Here is a 26,429-nt window from a genome sequence, read left to right on the forward strand (position 1 = left end):
TAATCACTGGAGTAATGAAGTAAATCGTGTCCCGAGTTTTTAGGTTTTAATTTGTGATATTGATCAGTAATCAAAATTACAAGAAAAATATCGATATTATAAATACGATAACGATTTATTAAATTCACTAACCTGTAAAGTACTGTAACCTTAAAATATTCTACGACGAACATTTGATGGACTCGGAACATTGTTGTTATTATAACTGTTACAATATTGCCAAGATTTCCTTACTGATGAAAAGCCTTCGTTTGATACAGCTGACAATCTTGGAGCGGCCAAAAGATTTATTGTGATTTACATCGATCAGTTAGACGATTCTATCAATCAGAATTGTCGTCCTAGACTTTATCGAATAAAAAATCATAATATTGGATTTTACGTCGATATCAATTCCATAGAATCCTATAATTTTCAAAACTATAGGATTCTATGACAATCCTGAATGATTAATAGCTCCTATATGAATGTGAGAGGTAAAATTTTAGTGTTGTTGTTGTTGTTGTAACAGCTAAATCTATACAATAATCTTATTTGGGATTTCAGCATCAATATTCAGGCCTAAAACTTGTGCTACATCAACTGGGTGTGTTCATTGAACAAAGGGTTAGCTAAGCTGTTGAATATGTGGTGGGTATCATAGAGACATTGACCAAATGCTAGACATTCGTTAGGGATGGCACAGTCTATGTGTAAACAATAGGCATTAAGCCTGTTGCTTCATGCCGATATTAGTAGTGTCAGAATTAAGTAATGGCAGGTGGGCGATCTGTGTATGTTATTCTCGTGTATATGAAGATTCTTCCTGACATGCCTCGACCACGCCAAGGGTTAAATATACTTCCTTCGTCCAGGTTACGTGCAGTAAAGAAATTATTTATTTCATTGAGATAACAATTCTTAAGAACGCATGTCAATTTTGTGGCCCAAAGCCATGATAGTTCAGTCGCCCGCATAAGATATCACCCTTACTCCTATTGGAGTGGACTACGAACGACTATAGAGCACTCAAATTGTATTCAGGTTTTAAAACAGGATTGACTCTACACTTTTTCTAAAACCAAAGTCAGGTACTTAATTCCGCGCTCGCTTGGAATGTGAATATCTGCAAACTTAATTGTGAACCTGTCAGCCTTCTTGGCGGTTTGAAGAGAGATCGAACTGTAGCCATCTATTCTTTTATTGGGTGATGAGAATTCTTTATCTGCAAGCCTGACTGCTTCTGCTGGGAAGAGGGGCTGCATTACGGATATTCGACCATCAGATATAAAGCGAGCAGCTGCTGAAATTACGGTTTCACGGAACTTCTATTCTTCATGTTGGTCGTTGGGGGTAAACATTACATCACTGAACATGCATTCGGTGGATTCTCTGAAGCCGTGCCAGTCGTTTGTTTAATGTATTGACGGCGTTAACAGACGATAAAATCATTAGGTCGATCTAGTCAAACGATTATGGGTAAGTGGTCTGATCCCAGAGAAGCAACTACTCGCAATATTGCGCAGTAGATCTGAGCAGTACTGCTTATAGTGATGTCAAGAGAGCTCACGAGGTTACTCAAAATCCGTCAATGTCATTAAGGTCGAATCGTCAATATATTTCGCCAGTAACGTCTCTCTTTGGTCTGGTGGCAAGAAGCATATCACCGTCTAACAATGTCCTGACGTCTACATGGCATGCTTGCTGGACAGCTGGCTACTGGCGGAATGCATACATTATAAAGCTCTATGAAAGTTTATCTCTCTAGGGCACGAAATATATCACTATCCTGATGTCGAGACGGTAGCCTGCTGAACAGCAGATTATTGGCGAAATGTCAGTTTGTCCCCCATCTAACTACAATACCATGATATTGAAAAATCTCTATAGTGCACGGTGTTATGAATAATGAAGACAATGCCCCACCTACTTCTGGTGGGATCTTTTCAGAGAATGTTCTATCTGTTACAACTTTGCACTGGAATTGTTCATCAGTTTCGCGTTCTGCACCGCTGAGACCACAATGTTGTTGTGCTGTTGTTATCTCGGAAAACGGATATAGATATATAGATATCATACCAGGTGCAATCGAGGTTTTTAGCCGATACGGTTGCGTTTTTTTGCGATTGCAGGGGAGAGGGCGGAAGCCTATGTTATTGGATGTGCGATGTCCGGAGCATTTCCTTAGATGACAGCAGCCCAAACAAGAGTTGCACCGTAATTAAATAGAAATATGTTGGTAGACAGTTCAGGCAAACTGTGCAGAATCATTTACTTCAATCCTGACAAGGAACGGAAAAATGCTGAGCAGCAATGCCAAAATAAAATTGTATTGTTGTTGCTGTACTGGGCAGAACTTGACAGAGTAATTCAGGTCATTCAGGTACGTACAAACGGCAGTCGGTTTGCTGTAAGTCGTTTAATTCAATCCGGACAAGAACCAAAAAGATGCAGAGCAGCATTGCCAGAAGAAAATTGTATTGTTGTTGTTGTACTAGGCAGAACTTGACAGAATAATTCGGGTCATTGAAGTATAGAAAAACGACTGTAGGGTTGGTCAGTTCAAACTTTAAGTCAAGGTATCTCAAAGATATCATACCAGGTGCAATCGAGGTTTTTAGCCGATATGGTTGCGTTTTATTGCGATTGCAGGGGAGAGGGCGGAAGCCTATGTTGTTGGAGGTGCGATGTCCGGAGCATTTCCTTAGATGACAGCAGCCCAAACAAGAGTTGCACCGTAATTAAATAGAAATATGTTGGTAGACAGTTCAGGCAAACTGTGCAGAATCATTTAATTCAATCCGGACAAGGAACGGAAAAATGCTGAGCAGCAATACCAAAATAAAATTGTATTGTTGTTGCTGTAGTAGGCAGAACATGACAGAGTAATTCAGGTCATTCAGGTACGTACAAACGGCATTCGGTTTGCTGTAAGTCGTTTAATTCAATCCGGACAAGAACCAAAAAGATGCGGAGCAGCATTGCCAGAAGAAATTTGTATTGTTGTTGCTGTAGTAGGCAGAACTTGACAGAATAATTCGGGTCATTGAAGTATAGAAAAACGGCTGTAGGGTTGGTCAGTTCAAACTTTAAATCAAGGTATCTCAAAGATATCATACCAGGTGCAATCGAAGTTTTTTAGCCGATATGGTTGCGTTTTATTGCGATTGCAGGGGAGAGGGCGGAAGCCTATGTTGTTGGAGGTGCGATGTCCGGAGCTTTTCCTTAGATGACAGCAGCCCAAACAAGAGTTGCACCGTAATTAAATAGAAATATGTTGGTAGACAGTTCAGGCAAACTGTGCAGAATCATTTAATTCAATCCTGACACGGAACGGAAAAATGCTGAGCAGCAATGCCAAAATAAAATTGTATTGTTGTTGCTGTAGTAGGCTGAACATGACAGAGTCGGTTTGCTGTAAGTATAGGTATCTCAAAGAGATATAACAGTGCAGAATCGTTTAATTCAATCCGGACAAGAACCAAAAAGATGCGGAGCAGCATTGCCAGAAGAAAGTTGTATTGTTGTTGTTGTACTAGGCAGAACTTGACAGAATAATTCGGGTCATTGAAGTATAGACTAAACGACTGTAGGGTTGGTCAGTTCAAACTTTAAGTCAAGGTATCTCGAAGAGATATAAAAGTCGACAGATTAGACTTTCAGATGCCGTAACAGATTTCATAAATAAAGATGTCTTCACTCTGTTATAACGTCTCAAAGATGGCCGTAAACTGGGGTTTATTTTTAAAGGTTATGACACGATATTTCAAAAACTGAATGCAGTGGATAAATCTAGATTTTTTAGAAAAGAATACTTCGGTCGATTTATAACAAATTTTGTTCGCCTGTGTTATTAAAATTTTTCCCTTTAAAGAGAAACTATTTTGAATTTCTTTCTAACAATTCTAAACCTGTCACTTCTGGTCGAATGATAAATAAATTAATAGAAAAAAAATCGCCAAAAATAAACTAGCATATAAACATGAAAATTTATTAGTTTATATAACTATTACCATTTTTATATAAATATAAAATAAAATATTATAAAACAATAAAAAATATCATCATAATATTTAGTTTTCAAAACATGGCCTAATTATTTTATATATATATATAAAAAAAATTGCAATACATTAAAAAATAAATATAAAGTTATATAATTTAAAACGTTAAGACATTATACATAGAATTTTTTTTTTGTTTGCAAATATTAAAATAATATATTGTATTTTATAGGAAAATATAAACAAGGTTTACAAAAAAAAATGAAAATAAATATACAAAATATTACATTATTACAAGACAAACATACATATAGTAGTATATATATAAAGACATTTAATTATTATATTTATATAGTTTAAGCAATTATATAAATATTTTAATGATTATTTAATATTAAAATACAATAAAAATAAAGAAACAGGCTGCCCGTTAAATTATAAAAATAAAACAAAATTAAAATTTTAAATAAATTATAATGTGACAAATAAAATTTTTATAATTAAATTTAATTTGTTTGTGTTTTTTTTTTTTTGTTATACGTATTTAAGTTTTCTTAATTTTCTTTGTTTTTGTCAGTTAAATATTATTTAATTATTATAGTTTTTATATATAATTATGCATTTAATTTTATTTATATAAGTTGTTTTGTTATATAAGAGTTAAGCTGGGTTTAATTAACTCTTATTTAAACTAAGCTTTAAAGCTAACCCAGTAGTTTTAAGGGCTAATGATGGTTAACTTAAAATCCAAGTTTAAATAAACATTAGTTTTATGTTTTTAATAATTTGTTTTTTTTTTCTATAATTTTCTATATAAATTAATATATTTTTGTTAAAAAAAAAGAAATTGTTTTAGCTTAATTTTGTAATCAAAAGTATTGTTAATGTAAAATGTATTGGTTTTTCTTTTAAATATTAATTTAATTAATTCAGCAATTACATTCCGTTAATGAAAAAAGTTTTATGTTTTGGAGAAAAATATGTGTAAAGTATTTTTTTTTTTGTTTTTGTTTTGTTTTAAAGAAAAAAATTGTGTTTTTTTTTTCCTACTTTTAAAGTTTCACTTCAGCAATTATATTCTTATGTTTATTTTATTAAATTAATTAGTTTTTTTTATTATTTTTTTTGATTTGAAATCAATTCTTTGTTTCTCTGGTTTAAACTTTAGTTTTTAATTTTGCCAGTAAATTAAAAAAGTTTTCTTATTTTTTTCTCTCTCTCTTTTGCGTTATAAGATTTCTTTCCCTTTTTTTGTTTGTTAAATAAAGTTGTTAAAGTTTTTTATAGTTTTATTTTTTTCAGCGGAAAGTAATTTAAGTCAGTCTCTTTTTTTTATCAAAATACAAATTGTTGTTTTAACAAAAAATATATATATCCAATTCTTTTAGTTTAATCCATCATCCTTTTCAATTATGCTTCAATTTCTACTATAATATTAAAATTTTAATGAGCAGTGAGTGAGTGAGTGATTTGTTAAAATAATGTAAAATGTTGATCAAATTTAGCCAAATTTTCCTAAATGAAATGAAGAAAGAAGAAAAAAAAAAAAAAGAAGAAAATATGAGATAAATGTTAAAAATGCTGGGGGTGTTGCAAATAGGAACATGTTTAAAACAGAATTATTTTAAATTTAAAATAATAATTAATCAATAACTTTATTTAAAGAAATTATTATTGAAATGTTGCAAAAGAAAACAAAACCTAAACATAACCTCAATAAAGTAAATTTTAGTATATTTAAAAGATTTTTTTTTCAAACAAGAAAGTAAGTTTGTTTAAAAGTTTTCTTTGATTTACTACTCTTGCAAATTTACTACACCAAGTGATTTTTCTTAAATTTCCTTGAAAATGTTTCTTTAAGCCTCTTGTAATATATTAAAAGATTCATCTTTACAATAAATCCAAAAAGTCTTAAAATAACTAAAGCTCAAATAGTAGATACTGTTGCAAATTTACTATGAAATAACTTTTCCACTTAAATCTTTCTTTAAATTACTAGTGACTACCATCAAAACAAGCACTTTTTACTTGTTTTTAGCAAAATAAAATCTTTACTCTCAAAAAGACTTAAATATTCTGTAGCTTAAAAAGTTTAAGACATTTGCTTCCCTTGTAAATTTACTACGCAAAGTGATTTTCTTTAAAATAATTGATAAAGACAAGAATCCTTTGAAATATGTTCAAAAAAATGTTAAAGCTATAAAATATTCTTAAGAAAATCTTAGCAACATTGTAGCTAATGTAGTAGCTAGTCTGGTAAATATACCACGAAATGTGTTATATGCTTAAATACTGTCTAAACTATAAATGATAAGCAAATCAAGCAATTTTACTTGTTAATTTAAAAATAAAACTTTTACTGTCAAATAAAAACTTATACATTTTCCTAACAAAAGCTTTAATCTGTTGCTGATCTTGCAAATTTACTACGAAGAGTGATATCCGTTAATTTAACTGAAATAATCTTTAAAACTTAGAAACAAGTTAAAAAATACGTTTCCAGTTAAAAAAAGACTTAGGTTTACAGTAGCTAAAGTTTTTGCTACCCTTGCAAATTTACTACGAAATGATTTATCCACTTAAATGCTCTCTAAAGTAGCTAGTAGTGGCAATAGATTTAATTAATTTTGTTTATTTTGAAATAAAATATTTACTTTCATAAAATACTTTCATGATTAGAAACAAAAAAGTTTAAAAACATTTGCTACTCTTGTAAATTTACTACAAATATTGAATCCCTTTAAAATTGAAAAAAAGAGCGTAATCCTTTTAAAATAAGTGTGTTAAAAAACTTCTAAACTTTAAAATAAGTTAAAAAACTCTTAAAAAGATTGTAGCAAATATATTAGCTACTATGGTAAATTTACTATGAAATAGTTTTTCTACTTAAATCATTTCTAAATGATGAATGGCAAGCAAATCAAGCCGATTTACTTGTTTATTTTTAAATAAACAAGTAAAGAAAAGAAAAACATTCATGTTTTCTAGCAAAAAGTTACAAACACATTTGCTACACTTGCAAATTTACTACAAATGACGATTTCCATTAACACAATTGAACAAGATTTTAATCCTTGGAAATATGACTAAAAAACTTTATTGCTTTCAAATATGATTAAACAGTTTGAGAATTATTGCAGCAAATAATAATAATGCTATTGCTGCTCTTGCAAATTTACTACAAAAAGTGTGTTCTGCTACAATACGATTGAAAAAAGTAGTTCTTCCCTTTAAAATGGCCGAAAAAATCTTACATGTTTTGTTAGACAAAAAAGTAAAACATCGTTTTTGTACCGGATAGATTTAACACATTTGCCACTCTTGCAAATTTACTACAAAAGAAAATATTTGCTAATATTTTTGATAAAAGACTTGGATGCTTCAAAATATAATTGAAAAAATACTTTTTGCTTTAAAATTCAATTAAAAAAAGTTTTGTAGTAAAAAGTTTAAGAAATTAGTTAATGTTGCAAATTTACTACGATGACAGATTTTCTATAAAATAATGAAAAGAATTTGATTCTTTCAAACGCAATTCAAAAATTCTTTGTAATGTTATAGAAAAAGTCATTCTTGTTTTGTAGCAAATACTATACTATATATTTGTATATACTATACTATTGTAAATATACTACGAAGATAAATTTCCCATAAAGACTTTTATTCTTTAAAAAAGTCATTAAAGACAATCATTCTTTATAATATGATTAACAAAATGTATAAAACATTTGCTACCCTTGTAAATTTACTACGAAAAGTGAATTGCGCAAATTAAAATTTAATTTTTTGAGAATAAATGTTAAATGGTGTGAATTTTCTTTTGCAACTTTCAAAAATTTAACAACTTCCTTTAGAAAATTTCAAATTTGTAATATTTTTTTAAACATTTTAAAAGTTTTATAGGAAATTTGAAATTTTACTTCAAATTTTCTTAAAAATCTTTTGAATTTCTTTAAGAAGTAAAAGAAATTATTGAGATAAGACTTCATAAATCATGGACAAATTTACAAAATTATTTAAATAATAAAACATTGCTAACAAAACAACTAAGTTTCAAAATAAGAAAATACTTTTACTACACAAAACTACACTTGGACAAATTACATAAGAAAAACAAAAATACTAATAGATCAACTACTAATATTTAAACTAATTACATAAACAAATTTCTAAAATAAACCAAAAACTACAACACGTAAATAAAAATTTAGAAAAAATTGAAAAGAACTAGAACTATTAAACACCATCCTAGTAACAGCATAAAACTTGTTGAAGAAAATTTTTAATAAATTGGTAATATGTTTAAGATCCACTTTCATACAATGAAAGTTGTAGGTCAATTTAAAAGTATTACATAAATATAATATTCAAATGAGTAAAGTTAAATACTATTGTGAAAAGAATAGTGTTATAAATTAACAGAACTTAAAATGTATGTAAAGTTTTACTAATAACTTTCATTGAAAAGTTTTTAGGAAATACAATTAACAAATAAAATATTATTGCATTATAATATAAGTATGTGTTTATTAACTAACAATTCAGCAATTAAATCTCTTTCTAATGTAATTTCTCTTTTTCTGTTGTTTTAATTTGAAATGTCTATTTGTATTTTGGAAATTGTTTACTGGTTTTTGGGTAACCTGATTCATTCTATGTTAGTTTATGAAGAGTGTACTGGAACTGAACAAGAACTGAACAAGAACAGAACTAGAACTGAACTAGAACTGAACTAGAACTGAACTAGAACTGAACTAGAACTGAACTAGAACTGAACTAGAACTGAACTAGAACTGAACTAGAACTGAACTAGAACTGAACTAGAACTGAACTAGAACTGACCTAGGACTGAACTAGAACTGAACTAAAACTAGAACTGAACTAGAACTGAACTAGAACTGAACTAGAACTGAACTAGAACTGAACTAGAACTGAACTAGAACTGAACTAGAACTGAACTAGAACTGAACTAGAACTGAACTAGAACTGAACTAGAACTGAACTAGAACTGAAATAGAACTGAACTCGAACTGAACTAGAACTAAACTAGAACTGAACTAGAACTGAACTAGAACTGAACTAGAACTGAACTAGAACTGAACTAGAACTGTACTAGAACTGAACTAGAACTGAACTAGAACTGAACTAGAACTGAACTAGAACTGAACTAGAAACTAGAACTGAACTAGAACTGAACTAGAACTGAACTAGAACTGAACTAGAACTGAACTAGAACTGAACTAGAACTGAACTAGAAATGAACTAGAACTGAACTAGAACTGAACTAGAACTGAACTAGAACTGAACTAGAACTGAACTAGAACTGAACTAGAACTGAACTAGAACTGAACTAGAACTGAACTAGAACTGAACTAGAACTGAACTAGAACTGAACTAGAACTGAACTAGAACTGAACTAGAACTGAACTAGAACTGAACTAGAACTGAACTAGAACTGAACTAGAACTGAACTAGAACTGAACTAGAACTGAACTAGAACTGAACTAGAACTGAACTAGAACTGAACTAGAACTGAACTAGAACTAGAACAGAACTAGAACTGAACTAGAACTGAACTAGAACTGAACTAGAACTGAACTAGAAATGAACTAGAACTGAACTAGAACTGAACTAGAACTGAACTAGAACTGAACTAGAACTGAACTAGAACTGAACTAGAACTGAACTAGAACTGAACTAGAACTGAACTAGAACTGAACTAGAACTGAACTAGAACTGAACTAGAACTGAACTAGAACTGAACTAGAACTGAACTAGAACTGAACTAGAACTGAACTAGAACTGAACTAGAACTGAAATAGAACTGAACTCGAACTGAACTCGAACTGAACTAGAACTGAACTAGAACTGAACTAGAAATGAACTAGAACTGAACTAGAACTGAACTAGAAATGAACTAGAACTGAACTAGAACTGAACTAGAACTGAACTAGAACTGAACTAGAACTGAACTAGAACTGAACTAGAACTGAACTAGAACTGAACTAGAACTGAACTAGAACTGAACTAGAACTGAACTAGAACTGAACTAGAACTGAACTAGAACTGAACTAGAACTGAACTAGAACTGAACTAGAACTGAACTAGAACTGAACTAGAACTGAACTAGAACTGAACTAGAACTGAACTAGAACTGAACTAGAACTGAACTAGAACTGAACTAGAACTGAACTAGAACTGAACTAGAACTGAACTAGAACTGAACTAGAACTGAACTAGAAATGAACTAGAACTGAACTAGAACTGAACTAGAACTGAACTAGAACTGAACTAGAACTGAACTAGAACTGAACTAGAACTGAACTAGAAATGAACTAGAACTGAACTAGAACTGAACTAGAACTGAACTAGAACTGAACTAGAACTGAACTAGAACTGAACTAGAACTGAACTAGAACTGAACTAGAACTGAACTAGAACTGAACTAGAACTGAACTAGAACTGAACTAGAACTGAACTAGAACTGAACTAGAAACTGAACTAGAACTGAACTAGAACTGAACTAGAACTGAACTAGAACTGAACTAGAACTGAACTAGAACTGAACTAGAACTGAACTAGAACTGAACTAGAAACTGAACTAGAACTGAACTAGAACTGAAACTAGAACTGAACTAGAACTGAACTAGGAACTGAACTAGAACTGAACTAGAACTGACTAGAACTGAACTAGAACTGAACTAGAACTGTACTAGAACTGAACTAGAACTGAAATAGAACTGTACTAGAACTGAACTAGTTGCTTAAATAGAACTGAACTAGTAGCGAACTAGATCTTAACTGGAACAGAACTGAACTAGAACTAAACTGTTCACCCTTAATATCTAAAGTTTTCAAACAGGCCCCACTTAATGTTTTTGCTTCACTATCAAGTTCTATCTGAATTAAATAAGTTCGGGCAGTGTATTTTTTCATCAGTTGTTTTTGAAAAGTTTTGCCTTTCCTAGAGTAATGGAGTTCTGATGCTTTGTAATTGATTTTCTAATATTCAACTCACATAAGAACTTAGCTAGTGTAAACAGAGTAAGGAATTTTTCCTAGAAAAGAAATACCATATGACTTCAACAAAATTGAACAAATATTTCAAGCAATAAATGTGAACTCTCAAAAATAACTGCAACATTAATTGCTCTTCACTTTTCCCTACTCTCTCTCTCTCTCTCGAATTCAAATCAAATTTTTTAAATACAAATAGACATTTTGCACTTAAAGCTTAATTAAACCAAAAAAAAGTTATAAAAATGTGATGAATTAAGAATCAGTATGAGTATGTATGTGTGTAGTTTAAATATTATGTATGTACTTGTTACTTTAAATTGAATAATTATTTAAAGAGAGAACAAACTACTTTATAAATATGTATATTGTAAAATCTCCTTAATGTTTTTCTTTTGTTTGTTTTTTTTTTTTTTTTTTTGCTAAAATTAATTTATAGCTTGTTCGGTCATTTGAAGACACAAAGTTTCCAATTGTTCCAAACTTGTTATGTCATTTAAGGGATCTGTATTATGATTTAGAGATGTTTTCAAAACATCTGAAATTGTGGGAGGAGAATGATGGTGATGATGCTGTTGATAATTTTCATTAAGAGGAGGTAATTTTAAATTAATTTGTAATTGATGACTGTTGCAATTGCAGCAGCAATTATTAACAGAATTGTGGTGATGGCTATTGCTACAATTATTATTGTTCGTACTACAAATGTTGTTGCAAACAATATTATTACTACTATTACCACCAGCAATAGCAATGCCAGTTAGATTATTAGAATTAGAATTGTTAGGATTAAGACTACCAACATTAAGACTACAAGAATTGCCAACAGCAGCAGCAGCTGCTGCTAAAAGTTGTAATTGTTGTTGCTGTTGTTGTAGAGCATGATGCTGCTGCTGTTGGTGATGGTGGTGTTGCAACATGTTATTATGATTACTGTTAGTATTTTGTGTTGCATTATTATTGTTTATAAGAATTTGGGGTGGTGGCGGAGGTGGAGCAAGATTAGCAACATTAGCAGTTGTTGAGCCAGCTGCTGCAGCTGCTACTGTTGTTGGTGTTGCTGTTGTATGCATGAGATCATCATTACTAACCATTACGACAGCAGCCATGGTTTTCTTTGGCATTGAAGATGCATTAGTAGCAGGTGACTGCTGCTGCTGCTGTTGTTGCAATGTTTCCAAATTGCTGGCATTTAAACTGTTACTGCTGTTGCTGCTATTGTTTAAAGAAGTTAAACTGGCTTTACGGGATTGTTGTTGTTGGCTTGACTTCATCATATCAATGCTTAAATCATCATTAGTCATGTTTGTATTAGATAATATACCTTGACCTGGTTTAAACATCATTTTCTGAGGCTGTTGGGGACCACCAGAGACAACAATTAAATTGTTAAGAGAACGTCTATGTTGTTGTTGTTGATTTTGTTGTTGCTGCTGCTGTTGTTGTGGCAAAGCAGGGAAATGTGTATTTTGTTGCAACATTTGGGGTTGTAATTGCTGTTGTTGCTGCTGCAATTGTTGTTGCTGTTTAATTTGTTGCTGTTGTTGTTGATAGTTTTGATATGCTGAATTTTTATATTGATTATTGTTGTTATTGTTATTATTATTATTGTTGTTATTATTATTGTTATTATTATGGTATTTATCATATTCATTAATCTGTTGCTGTTGTTGCTGCTGCTGTTGTTGTTGTTGCTGCATTTGCTGATTATGATGATGCTGTTGTTGCAAACAACTTAGGGAGAAATTCAACATATCATTTGAATTCTTACGATGATTTATACGATCATTACTGCCATTCTTTTGATCACATTTGCGTGTTTTGCCATTCCACCTGGAAAATTGAAAACTAAAAACAATTATTACAAGTAATAGTTTAGTGGGATTTCTGTTATTAAACTAGAACTGAACTAGAAATGAACCAGAACTAAAATAGAACTGAACTAAAACTAAACTATAACTAAACTAGAACTGATCTAGATCTGTACTTGAACTGAACTAGAACTGAATTAGAACTGAACTAGAACCGAACTAGAACTTAACTAGAACTGAACTAGAACTGAACTAGAACTGAACTAGAACTGAACTAGAACTGAACTAGAACTGAACTAGAACTGAACTAGAACTGCACTAGAACTGAACTAGAACAGAACTAGAACAGAACTAGAACTGAACTAGAACTGAACTAGAACTGAACTAGAACTGAACTAGAACTGAACTAGAACTGAACTAGAACTGAACTAGAACTGAACTAGAACTGAACTAGAACTGAACTAGAACTGAACTAGAACTGAACGAGAACTTAACTGGAACAGAACTAGAACTGAGCTAGAACTGAACTAGAACTGAACTAGAACTAGAACTGAACTAGAACTGAACTAGAACTGAACTAGAACTGAACTAGAACTGAACTAGAACTGAACTAGAACTGAACTAGAACTGAACTAGAACTGAACTAGAACTGAACTAGAACTGAACTAGAACTGAACTAGAACTGAACTAGAACTGAACTAGAACTGAACTAGAACTGAACTAGAACTGAACTAGAACTGAACTAGAACTGAACTAGAACTGAACTAGAACTGAACTAGAACTGAACTAGAACTGAACTAGAACTGAACTAGAACTGAACTAGAACTGAACTAGAACTGAACTAGAACTGAACTAGAACTGAACTAGAACTGAACTAGAACTGAACTAGAACTGAATTAGAACTGAACTAGAACTGAACTAGAACTGAACTAGAACTGAACTAGAACTGAACTAAAACTGAACTAGAACTGAACTAGAATTGAACTAGAATTGAACTAGAACTGAACTAGAACTGAACTAGAACTGAACTAGAACTGAACTAGAACTGAACTAGAACTGAACTAGAACTGAACTAGAACTGAACTAGAACTGAACTAGAACTGAACTAGAACTGAACTAGAACTAGAACTGAACTAGAACTGAACTAGAACTGAACTAGAGCTGAACTAGAACTGAACTGTTTTCAGATAGAATCAACTTTGTAAAATATTTGTTAACTATCTAAGTTTTCATCTAGTGATTCCGTAAGAAGAAATTTCAATTCAGCTTAATTATTTTATTTATAATTTCAAAATGGATTGTAAATTTTTCTGATTAGGCTAGTAAAGACATGGGCCACTTATTTTCTTTAATTTTAATCCAACTTACCTTGGTTTATTCAAATTTCCATTACTACCATTTTTGGTATGATGAATTTTCGGAGTTAATGACATTTTCAATTTGGACAGTTTGAATTTTAAATCCTTTAATTGATTGACATGATTAACAAATGCCTCGTTATGTATGGAGCGATCTAAGATCCACAGAATAACACTAATATTATCATCATCAACCACAGCATAAGGATCCTTTTGAGCAATTGTGCAGACTGAAAATTAACAAAATTATTAAAAACTTTAAATTTTCCGTTTTATCAATACTCACCTAAATCGACGACCTTCAGAAACATTAAAGCCACATTATCCTCACCACAATTGCTATTGACCAATTCAATCGGTTTCATGGGAGTCAAAACAATATTAGCCAACTCTTCAACAGCTGCCTGCAGCTTAAGCTGACCATTGATTAATTCCTGCTCCATTTTAGACAAATGCGACGAACGTTCCTTTAACTTTTCAATGCACAATGCCAACTTATGGGAAGCACCTTTGGTAACACCTAAACTTTGCAAATATTCCTCGGTGATTTGCAACATATCTTCATAGGTCATATTCTTAAAAAGTTCGATGTATTTATGAAGACGTAGCGATTTCAACCATAAACCAATGCTAGACATGCCAACATTACGTGTTTGGAATTTTATATAATTTGGTTTGAAGTCATCTAGACGGGTATCGGAACCACTATTTGTCAACGAACCGCGATGATGTTCAATGGAGAGTGAAAAACTACGTGGTTTATTGGCAAATTGTGCCAGATTTTCGGTTGAATTGGAGCAGTTGTCGTTGACGGTAATAACCGATGAATTGGAGGAAGAAGCCGAGGAGGAAATGGTTTGAGTGGTAAGACTATTGGAACGTCGGGTCTTTAAAGCAGCAAATTTACTATCCAAATTCCAGCGATTAATATCCAAGTGATCGGCACAATTGCTCATCAATATAGAGGCATAGCCCATTTGTTGGTGAGGCTGAAAGTTTTGAATTAATATTAAGTATTTCTTTATTTTTAAATTTAAGTTGTACACACCTGCATTTGTCCCACATTACTGCTGCTACTATTACTGCAACTATCGCAGTTCTGCATATTATTTGTATTTGGATCAAAATCTAAGATTTCTGTACCATTCTTTGAGAATGAAGTGTCATGATCATCGATACCATTTAGCTGACCACTACAATTGTTGTTATTATTAATTATGTTAATAATTGGATTTGTTTGTGGTCCAAAAATATTTGGTGTTGTAGCCACCGATGTAACGGCAGCGGCTGTAGCAGAGGCAGCTGCTGCTGCCACACCATTGACAAGCGAAGAACTGTTATTGTCGACCGTAGCCAGCGAATCTACAATGTTGGTGCCAACAATGTTGATACCTAAACTATTTTGACTAGAGGCTAAATCATTCAGTGTAATACCATTCAAATTATCACAGAGTTGATCGGCAATAGTTGTACCAACTACTATGCCACCAACAACACCACCACTATTATTAGTGCCAGCATTAACAACATTAACACTTGTATTATTAATCGCTGTATTGGGTTTAACCACTAGCGAAGACCAATCCGAACCTAAAGCAGATTTAGTCAATTGTGTTTGCTGCTGCTGTTGTTGTTGCTGTCTACTTGGCGGCTGTATAGTTTGCCAATCATTATTGCGTGATCCCATCATTGAGTTGTTAGAAATTGTAGATGCATTACAATTCTGTGTCAAGTTGCCAAATGATGATGAGGCTACCGAAACATTGGAGGCTGTCGAAGAAAATTGACATTGCAGACGATGATGACGATGTTACTGATGATCCTGATGTTGTCATTGTTGGATTATCTAGCAAGAGTCACCCACAAGACTATGTTTGACTTTGCATATAGTTTGTGTGTGTTGTTGGCATCCCACCGCTACCACCACTCATATTGAGCGGTGACAGTATGTTAAAGGTTTTGTAATTGATCCTCTAAGTGGCGCAGCCAAACATTAAGGTTTCAAAAGGGACGAAGAGTTTCGTTCCAGTCTATTTTATCACTTCTTATTTCAGTTCTAGGTTAGTTCTGAGGTCAGTTCTGTTCTAGTTTAGTTCAGTTCATTCAGTCTAGTCAGTTCTAGTTCAGTTCTAGTCGTTAGTTCAGTTTCTAGTTCAGTTCTAGTTCAGTTCTAGGTTTCAGTTCTAGTTCAGTTCTAGTTCAGTTCTAGTTCAGTTCTAGTTCAGTTCTAGTTCAGTTCTAGTTCAGTTCTAGTTCAGTTCTAGTTCAGTTCTAGTTCAGTTCTAGTTCAGTTCTAGTTCAGTCTAGTTCAGTTCTAGTTAAGTCTAGTTCAGTTCTATTTCAGTTCTAGTTCAGTTCTAGTTCAGTTCTAGTTCAGTTCTAGTTCAGGTTCTAGTTTCCTTTTCTAGTTCAGTTCTAGTTCAGTTCTAGTTCAGTTCTAGTTCAGTTTCTAGTTCAAGTTCTAGTTCAGTTCTAGTTCAGTTTCTAGTTCAGTTCTAGTCAGTTTCGTTCAGTTCTAGTTCCGTTCTAGTTCAGTTCTAGTTCAGTTTCTAGTTCAGTTCTAGTTCAGTTTCTAGTTGCAGTTCTAGTTCAGATTCTAGTTCAGTTCTAGTTCAGTTCTCGTTCAGTTTCTAGTTCAGTTCTAGTTCCTTTCTAGTTCAGTTCTAGTTCAGTTCTAGTTCCGTTCTAGTTCAGTTCTAGTTCCAGAATTCAGTTCTAGTTCAGTTCCACTTCAGTTCTAGTTCAAATACTAAAATAATTAAAAGTTGATAATAATTACTCACCTGCGATCATCACTCGAGACCGCTGGATGTATAAGCATATACGAAAATATCTGTTGCACCAATTCAGTGGGTACAATTTGTCGTATCGTGTCCTTAACGGCCAATGGTATCAACGACAGATAAATCATTTTAGCTTCATCATTACCCGGCTTGAGTAGAGGTAACATGTTCAATACCTCATGTAAAATATCTTCTTTCTTACTATACAATTTGCGTTCATCACAATGTGTTATTTGAAAATCAGATCCATAGCAAGGCATTGAATCTTTGTCAGAGGACGACGATGACAGAGTATCAACTAAATCGCCCAAATGAAATGTTTTATAGGCATTTAAGAGATTTTGTAAATACGATGGATTATTGGCATTCATATCTACAACAACGGTACTTAGATTGGATGTTGAACCCATGTTCTGTGTCAAAGTATTATCAATGGAATATTGGAGAAATTTTAGGCTAGGATAACGTAAACGTTTGAGTAGAGCATACATAACAACGGTACGTTCACAATCATTCCATTTCTCGAAGAGATTTGTAACCGTATTAACCTGTTCACAGAATAATGCATTCCCGGTGGTATTTGTGGTGTTGTTGTTGTTATTAACACCACCACCATTGGTCGTTGATGCTGTGGACAGGCATGATGAGGTGGAAGATGCTGACGATGACGAAGATGAGGATGTTGATGATGAGGTCACTAAATTAATGTTGTTATTGGCATTTGTAGTATTGGTTTGGTTTTCAATTGTATTTGTTGTATATTTCATATTGATGCTTGTTTATTGGTTTTTCTCTCTTTTTTCTGTTTTAGTTGTTGTAGATGTGATTGAGCTGATGGATTGTTTAATTAGTTTTTGTTTAATATTTTTTGCAAATTACTAATAATTTAGATTGTTAAAATATTTTAAATAAATACAAATTTATGTAGTAGTCTTTGTTTGTCCGTTTTTACAGACAAGTCGTGGTAGTTATCTGAAAAGAGAGGCAAATTTAAGAAAAATTAGATTTGGAAAGTTACATACAGATTAATGGTATATTAATTGTTTTTCCTTTGAATCTATCCATTGATTTCCTTTGAAATCAATAGATAGATAGATAGATAGATAGATAGATAGATAGATAGATAGATAGATAGATAGATAGATAGATAGATAGATAGATAGATAGATAGATAGATAGATAGATAGATAGATAGATAGATAGATAGATAGATAGGAAGATAGATATATAGGTAGATAGATAGGTAGATAGATAGATAGATAGATAGATAGATAGATAGATATATAGATAAATAAATAGATAAATAGATAGATAGATAGATAGATAGATAGATAGATCAATAGATAGATAGATAGATAGATAGATAGATAGATAGATAGATAGATAGATAGATAGATGGATTTTCAGAAAAAATTTTCAAAAAAAAAACGATTTTTCACTAAAAAATTAATTTTTAAGTCAAAATTTTAATATTTTGTCAAAAAGATTGATCGAATAGTAGATAGATAGATAGATAGATAGATAGATAGATAGATAGATAGATAGATAGATAGATAGATAGATAGATAGATAGATAGATAGATAGATAGATAGATAGATAGATAGATAGATAGATAGATAGATAGATAGATAGATATAGATAGATAGATAGATAGATAGATAGATAGATAGATAGATAGATAGATAGATAGATAGATAGATAGATAGATAGATAGATAGATAGATAGATAGATAGATAGATAGATAGATAGATAGATAGATAGATAGATAGATTAGATAGATAGATAGATAGATAGATAATACATATATATAGATAGATAGATAGATAGATAGATAGATAGATAGATAGATAGATAGATAAATAGATGGATTTTCAGAAAAAAATTTTTCAAAAAAACGATTTTTCACTAAAAAATTAATTTTTAAGTCAAAATTTTAATATTTTGTCAAAAAGATCGATTTTGCAATAAAACTTCTGTAAGTGGGATCTGGTTGCCAGTAGAAGTAAAGCAATTTATTAGGGAAATTTTACAAAAAAAAAAATCTGAACAAATTTAGAAAATAGTTAAACCAAAAAAGAATTTTAAGTAAAAAGAAAGCAAAACATTATTTACCTTTGCAAATAAACAAAAATACTGGTTATTAACAAAAAAAAATTAAAAAAAAATAATAATAATTTCTATTAAAAAGTAAAACAAGTAATTTTAAAATAAAAACTAAACATCTAGTCCAAGTTAAAGCAGCGATAAATTTTCTCTGTAAAAGATACAAATTCATACATCTGGCATCTATCTATCTACTACTTGGGTAAGTAAGAATGTGCAAAATAAAAGTGGTCTTGGTTGGTATTATGTTTGTGGTTATTGTTACTCATTTTGTTTTTGTTATTGTTTTCATTTTTCACTTGATCTAGATTTTATTTTTCTTAAACTAAATTTATTTTGTTATTGTGTGTTATGTTTTTTTTTTGTTCTGCTTTTTGCATTTTATTTCAATTTCTTTGTACATAATTTTTTTTTCTAAATTTGTAAGTAAATATGCAACAAATATCCACATACAATAACAATTTCATTAGACATGATTTTGTTTTCTGTAGGTATTTGTTTTTTTTTTTTTTTTGCCTTTTTTGTGCTGTTTTCCATTTCTATTTTGTAACGGCATTGAAGATATTGACAAGAGAAATAAAATGTAAATGTAATAAAAAATACAAAGTATTTTATTTTGTGTGTTTTTTGTTGCTTTTGTTTGGCTTTGTTTGATGGTCAATTACAGTTATAAGCAACAAAAAATAATACAAATAAAAAACCTTATTTTTTCAATTTTGTTCTCTATTTTGACCATTTTTATTTTTCTTTACCCAGTTATTTTTTAATATGTATATTTTCGACCGGCAAAAATAACAAAAACATCATAAAAAGTACGAGCTCTATAATCGGCTGTGTGTGAACTTTTAACTACATTATAACAACATGTAAGGACTGGATGAACAATTTTCGAAAATTTCATTTTCTATGAACATACGGACAGGCATATTATTTCCTGATGAGCCGCCTTATCAAGGGAACTTGTCTCGTTTGGGATCAATCAAGGTATCAAGACGGACGTAGGGACACATAGAAAGGCTTAAAATGTTTGGAACGAGTAATATTATCGATGTGTTACCAACTCTATAACATATTTAACACACCCCTCCAATTCTTTTCATTATGGCTACAAAAATCAAACAAATACTTAAGTATGTATTTCATTATCAACCACATTATAAGAAGAAAAAACAATAATTTACGGAAACCCACACACTTAAACAAACAAAAAAAAAAAAAAAAAAAAAAACAAAATATAAAACGTAAAGTCTTGAGTTCAAAGTTCTGTATTAAAACTGCATAATGACGAAGTCGTCGTTAACATACGACGACGTCGGAACGGACTTTGCTGCCTTAAAGCCTGAAGTCATTGCAAGAGAGTGAGTGTGTGTAATTTTAATATTTTATTTCCAGTTTTATTTTTATTTGTTTTGAAAAATGCTTTTTCTGTTCTTAAATTGAGTCATCTCGAAGGGTAAAATTAAAGTAAATAACAAAATTTTTAGTGCATTCACAATATCTATAGTACAAATTAAAACGGAGATTTAATATGTATATACGATTATTTTGCATTTTCAATATAATAATTTGATAAAATTATTCTGATAATCATTTCAATGATTACGTTAACTTTTAACTCAATTATTATTTAAACGATAAGAAATTACTATTAAAAATATTCCATTTATTTGATATCAATTTGTAAATGTTTTATATTGAATTTCAGCAAAAAATAAGTTATACTACTATCCACGCCCACATTTTAGATTTGTATACTTATCAGCTATGAGTATCCAACAGTTTCTACAGGATTGTCATTTCGTCTATAAATTGCAACATGAGTCACCAAATTCTGAGGTTATAACTTTCAGTATATTTCTTTAAGAAGGGTTATAGACGAAGTAGTCCATAGTTAAGAGTCTAGTCTATAGTGTAGTCTAGTCTATAGTCTAGTCTATAATCTAGTCTATAGTCTAGTCTATAGTCTAGTCTATAGTCTAGCCTATAGTCTAGTCTATAGTCTAGTCTATAGTCTAGTCTATAGTCTAGTCTATAGTCTAGTCTATAGTCTAGTCTATAGTCTAGTCTAGTCTAGTCTAGTCTAGTCTATAGTCTAGTCTATAGTCTAGTCTATAGTCTAGTCTATAGTCTAGTCTATAGTCTAGTCTATAGTCTAGTCTATAGTCTAGTCTATAGTCTAGTCTATAGTCTAGTCTATAGTCTAGTCTATAGTCAAGTCTATATTCTAGTCTATATTCTAGTCTATAGTCTTGTCTATAGTCTTGTCTATAGTCTTGTCTATAGTCTTGTCTATAGTCTTGTCTATAGTCTTGTCTATAGTCTAGTCTATAGTGTAGTCTATAGTCTAGTCTATATTCTAGTCTATAGTCTAGTCTATAATCTAGTCTATAGTCTAGTCTTTAGTCTAGTCTATAGTCTAGTCTTTAGTCTAGTCTACAGTCTAGTCTATAGTCTAGTCTATAGTAGTCTAATCTAGGCTATAGTCTAGTCTGTTGTTTAATTTATAGTTTAGTCTATATTATAATCTATAGTCAGCAGTCTAATCTATAGTATAGAATAGTTTATAGTCCAGTGTATAGTAGCTGTGGGGGACTGGTATATAGTAAACATAACATGTATTATATTAAAAAAGATTTTCATTAAATATGTATGTTTTAATATATTATTTCTCTTTAAAATTATTTTATAATATATAAAATTAAATATTCTTTTTAAAATATTTATAAGAATTTTTATTTATTTTCATAAATATTTTATAAATTTGAGTCAATCAAAAAATAAAAATTGTTCATATAATAAAATTTTATTTCAAAAAAAAAAAAAAAACCAAACAAGAAATTCCTCACACTAAGCGCCCCACTGTCTGTCTGTGTATGTTTGATTGTGTGACAATAGCAGCAGCAAGTGTCCGACCATCCGTCAGTCAGTGTTTACAATCTCTCGATATTTGATTTTAAATTTATTTTGCTATGTTTAAAAATGTATAAATAAATTGTTTTTATAAATAAAAACTGTATACCTCAAATAAAATGAAAAACAGCAACAATAAAATTAATAACAACAACATAAAACGAACGTATTGAAGATGAAAAAAAAAATTAACAAATTAAATAAATACAAAATACACATCCACAATACAATAGAATAAAAAATTCGAACAATATATAGTATGAACTTGTACAATAATCCGCGTACACATATGAAAAAAATAAAGAAAAGATAATACGAAAAAAAAATACGATCTAAATACAATTAATAAATCCATGCCATGTACTAAATAAATAATTTATTTAACAAATTACTAAAGAAATAATAATATTTAAAATCTACATTTAAAATGTATGAAAAAGATTACAATACACGTGTATAGATATGAATATTCGCAAGGCGTTTTTTAACTGGATTTAAATTTTTTAGTATGATTGTGTGTTTTTTATTATTTCAGATAAGCGAGTAACATCGTTAAACCCTCTCCCTATCTATAAGTTTTATTTTTCTATTTTTTTAACTATTATGTAAATTATCATTATTTTTATAAGTGTTCGAGTACAAGTTAAAACTTTGTTGAATTTACAAATTCACAAGTCGCATGCAAAACTTTTTATTTAAGTTTTTCTGTCACTTTATTTTATTTATACATTACGCTTGTCTAGTGGAAACTTATTAGGATTTAGTACGAGAAGAATGCAAACAAACAAATAAACTACAAAAATATGCAAAAAAACAATAACAAATAACATTGACATTATTGAAAAATAATTGTTAAGAGATGTAGGGGGAAGTTTGACACACGAATCTGTCATAACCTAAAAAATTTATTCCCAAAAACAATTTCCAAAACATAAAAATTAAGTGCAAAAATAAACATGATCTAGTATTTTTGATTGTTTCTTAAATCACATAAAATAGTTTTTAATAAAATTAGTTATAGAAATGTGGATCAACTTCAATAACATAACGGTCAAGGGCCATAAATAATATAGTGTTCAATTAATTAGTCGATTGTCTTTTTCAGTCTATGCTGTCCATAGTTGAAAGTGATAATAGTGTAGTCTATAGTCAAGTCTGTAGTGCAGTCTATAGTCTAGTCTATTGCTTAGTATATAGTCTGGTCTATAATCTGGTCTTTAGTCTGGTCTATAGTCTAATCTATAGTCTAGTCTAGGTCTATCTATAGTCTAGTCTATAGTCTAGTCTATAGTCTAGTCTATAGTCTAGTCTATAGTCTAGTCTATAGTCTAGTCTATAGTCTAGTCTATAGTCTAGTCTATAGTCTAGTCTATAGTCTAGTCTATAGTCTAGTCTATAGTCTAGTCTATAGTCTAGTCTATAGTCTAGTCTATAGTCTAGTCTATAGTCTAGTCTATAGTCTAGTCTATAGTTAGTCTATAGTCTAGTCTATAGTCTAGTCTATAGTCAGTCTATAGTCTAGTCTATAGTCTAGTCTATAGTCTAGTCTATAGTCTAGTCTATAGTCTAGTCTATAGTCTCATAGTCTGTCTATAGTCTAGTCTATAGTCTAGTCTATAGTCTAGTCTATAGTCTAGTCTATAGTCTAGTCTATAGTCTAGTCTATAGTCTAGTCAATAGTCTAGTCTATAGTCTAGTCTATAGTCTAGTCTATAGTCTAGTCTAATAGTCTAGTCTATAGTCTAGTCTATAGTCTAGTCTATAGTCTAGTCTATAGTCTAGTCTATAGTCTAGTCTATAGTCTAGTCTATAGTCTAGTCTATAGTCTAGTCTATAGTCTAGTCTATAGTCTAGTCTATAGTCTAGTCTAGTCTATAGTCTAGTCTATAGTCTAGTCTATAGTCTAGTCTATAGTCTAGTCTATAGTCTAGTCTATAGTCTAGTCTATAGTCTAGTCTATAGTCTAGTCTATAGTCTAGTCTATAGTCTAGTCTATAGTCTAGTCTATAGTCTAGTCTATAGTCTAGTCTATAGTCTAGTCTATAGTCTAGTCTATAGTCTAGTCTATAGTCTAGTCTATAGTCTAGTCTATAGTCTAGTCTATAGTCTAGTCTATAGTCTAGTCTATAGTCTAGTCTATAGTCTAGTCTATAGTCTAGTCTATAGTCTAGTCTATAGTCTAGTCTATAGTCTAGTCTATAGTCTAGTCTATAGTCTAGTCTATAGTCTAGTCTATAGTCTAGTCTATAGTCTAGTCTATAGTCTAGTCTATAGTCTAGTCTATAGTCTAGTCTATAGTCTAGTCTATAGTCTAGTCTATAGTCTAGTCTATAGTCTAGTCTATAGTCTAGTCTATAGTCTAGTCTATAGTCTAGTCTATAGTCTAGTCTATAGTCTAGTCTATAGTCTAGTCTATAGTCTAGTCTATAGTCTAGTCTATAGTCCAGTCTATAGTCTAGTCTGTAGTCTAGTCTATAGTCTAGTCTATAGTCTAGTCTATAGTCTAGTCTATAGTCTAGTCTATAGTCTAGTCTATAGTCTAGTCTATAGTCTAGTCTATAGTCTAGTCTATAGTCTAGTCTATAGTCTAGTCTATAGTCTAGTCCATAGTCTAGTCTATAGTCTAGTCTATAGTCTAGTCTATAGTCTAGTCTATAGTCTAGTCCATAGTCTAGTCTATAGTCTAGTCCATAGTCTAGTCTATAGTCTAGTCTATAGTCTAGTCTATAGTCTAGTCCATAGTCTAGTCTATAGTCTAGTCTATAGTCTAGTCTATAGTCTAGTCTATAGTCTAGTCTATAGTAGTCTAGTCTATAGTCTAGTCTATAGTCTAGTCTATAGTCTAGTCTATAGTCTAGTCTATAGTCTAGTCTATAGTCTAGTCTATAGTCTAGTCTATAGTCTAGTCTATAGTCTAGTCTATAGTCTAGTCTATAGTCTAGTCTATAGTCTAGTCTATAGTCTAGTCTATAGAACAAATCAAATATTATGCTAAATATAAATCTTCTTGCAGAATAAAATCTAAATTTTATTATTACCTCTGAAATATCTGCAAAATTGCTCTTAAAATTAACCAACAAATAAATAATTGAACATTTGATAACACACTCAAAATCATAAAACATTTTCACTAAAAATATCGATAAAAAAAAATAAATTTTGAATGAATAAAATCATTAAAAGTTCTGTATTGTTAAAGTATTGATAAAATTTTATACAACAATATTGATCCCCATTTAAGGTGCTAATGAGAATTGTATATATGAGTTTAAGGCGCAAAGTTGTTGTAGCAACTAATTTATTTGTTGTATTTTGTTATTAAATTAAATAATAAAAAAAAACTGTTTTGATAACAAATCGATCAAATTCGCATGATGAAATATAATTTTTATATTTAATAATACAACAACAATAGTAATGAAAAAATGGCATTGAATTTGAAATAAGACAGACAACGAAGACGACTTGAAATATATTAACTAGAGAGTGAGAGATGCTGCAAATAGAGCAAAATAGAAATAGGTATAAAATAAAAAGTCAATTTTATACTAAATAGAAAATAGTAGAATAAATTTCAATATTTAAAAAGTGTGTTAATATAAATTATGCAAATTTTTTTAACAAGTTACTTTTTTTAATAAAATGTCTAGTCATTTTATTAAATTATTAAAATGAAAAGTAATGTATAGAATAATGTATAAGTACTTAAACTTATGAGACCCTTTGGCGGTTTTTTTTATATGTATATAAAACCTAACCTTAAAATTCCAATATTCAAACGGTATTTATTCCAATATATAGCTTTTAATTTTAAAAATATAAAAAAACTTTTTTTACTTACATTTGGTGTAATATGAAAAAATTGGTTACTTAAATAAAAAATATCCTTAATTTCTCCAGGAAATCAATGTCAAAGTTGATGAAGTTTATTTGTGTAGATTTTTGTTTTAATTCTTGCTTAAAACTATGCCAGCACTTGGTTGGTTGTTAGGTTAATTTTAGCTTTTCTTTAAATATTGGATTTATCGTAAATCACAATTTTTACGATTTTCTAAATCGATTTTTTTTTTGGGTAAAAATATTTATAAATATTTTTTTTTTTATTTTAATAATTTAACACATAATTTTTTTGGGTTTTTTTTAAAGAACAACACAATTGACACACACACAAAAAAAGGTACAAAACAGCAAGAGCAGCAAAGTAGAAATATATTGGAGTTAATATAAAAATCTGTTTGAATGTGGTTTAAGCTAATGGAAATCTCCAATTTTTGTTACTTAACGAAACTTTAGTTGTAATAAGGGGATATTTAACGAAATTTAAGGAAATTACAATAACAATTGTATCGAAAATACCGTTTATTTAAATATAATAAAAGAGAGAATATGAAAGAGAATGAAAATAAAAGTAGAACTTAAAATTATAATTTGAATCCTTTAACCCAAAAACTTAAAATTGATT

The 26,429-nt window shown here is 30.4% G+C and overlaps 1 protein-coding gene across 1 annotated transcript; it reads right to left on the minus strand.

Moving 5' to 3' along the window:
• Positions 1 to 4,957: 4,957 nt before the first annotated feature.
• LOC119609116 (protein Smaug) lies at positions 4,958 to 26,176 on the minus strand. Its single transcript, XM_037963813.1, is given in 9 exon segments — positions 4,958 to 5,498; positions 12,092 to 12,848; positions 14,180 to 14,399; positions 14,456 to 15,158; positions 15,218 to 15,949; positions 15,951 to 16,112; positions 16,114 to 16,172; positions 16,954 to 17,924; positions 25,809 to 26,176. Coding segments are annotated over 8 exon segments (3,441 nt in total). The 5' UTR covers positions 17,720 to 17,924; positions 25,809 to 26,176; the 3' UTR covers positions 4,958 to 5,456.
• Between the last annotated feature and the right edge of the window lie 253 nt (positions 26,177 to 26,429).

The sequence above is a fragment of the Lucilia sericata genome, unplaced genomic scaffold (assembly GCF_015586225.1).
Source record: "Lucilia sericata isolate MDLA Ls3-8-SP2 unplaced genomic scaffold, ASM1558622v1 Contig000930F_arrow, whole genome shotgun sequence".
NCBI lineage: Eukaryota > Metazoa > Arthropoda > Insecta > Diptera > Calliphoridae > Lucilia > Lucilia sericata.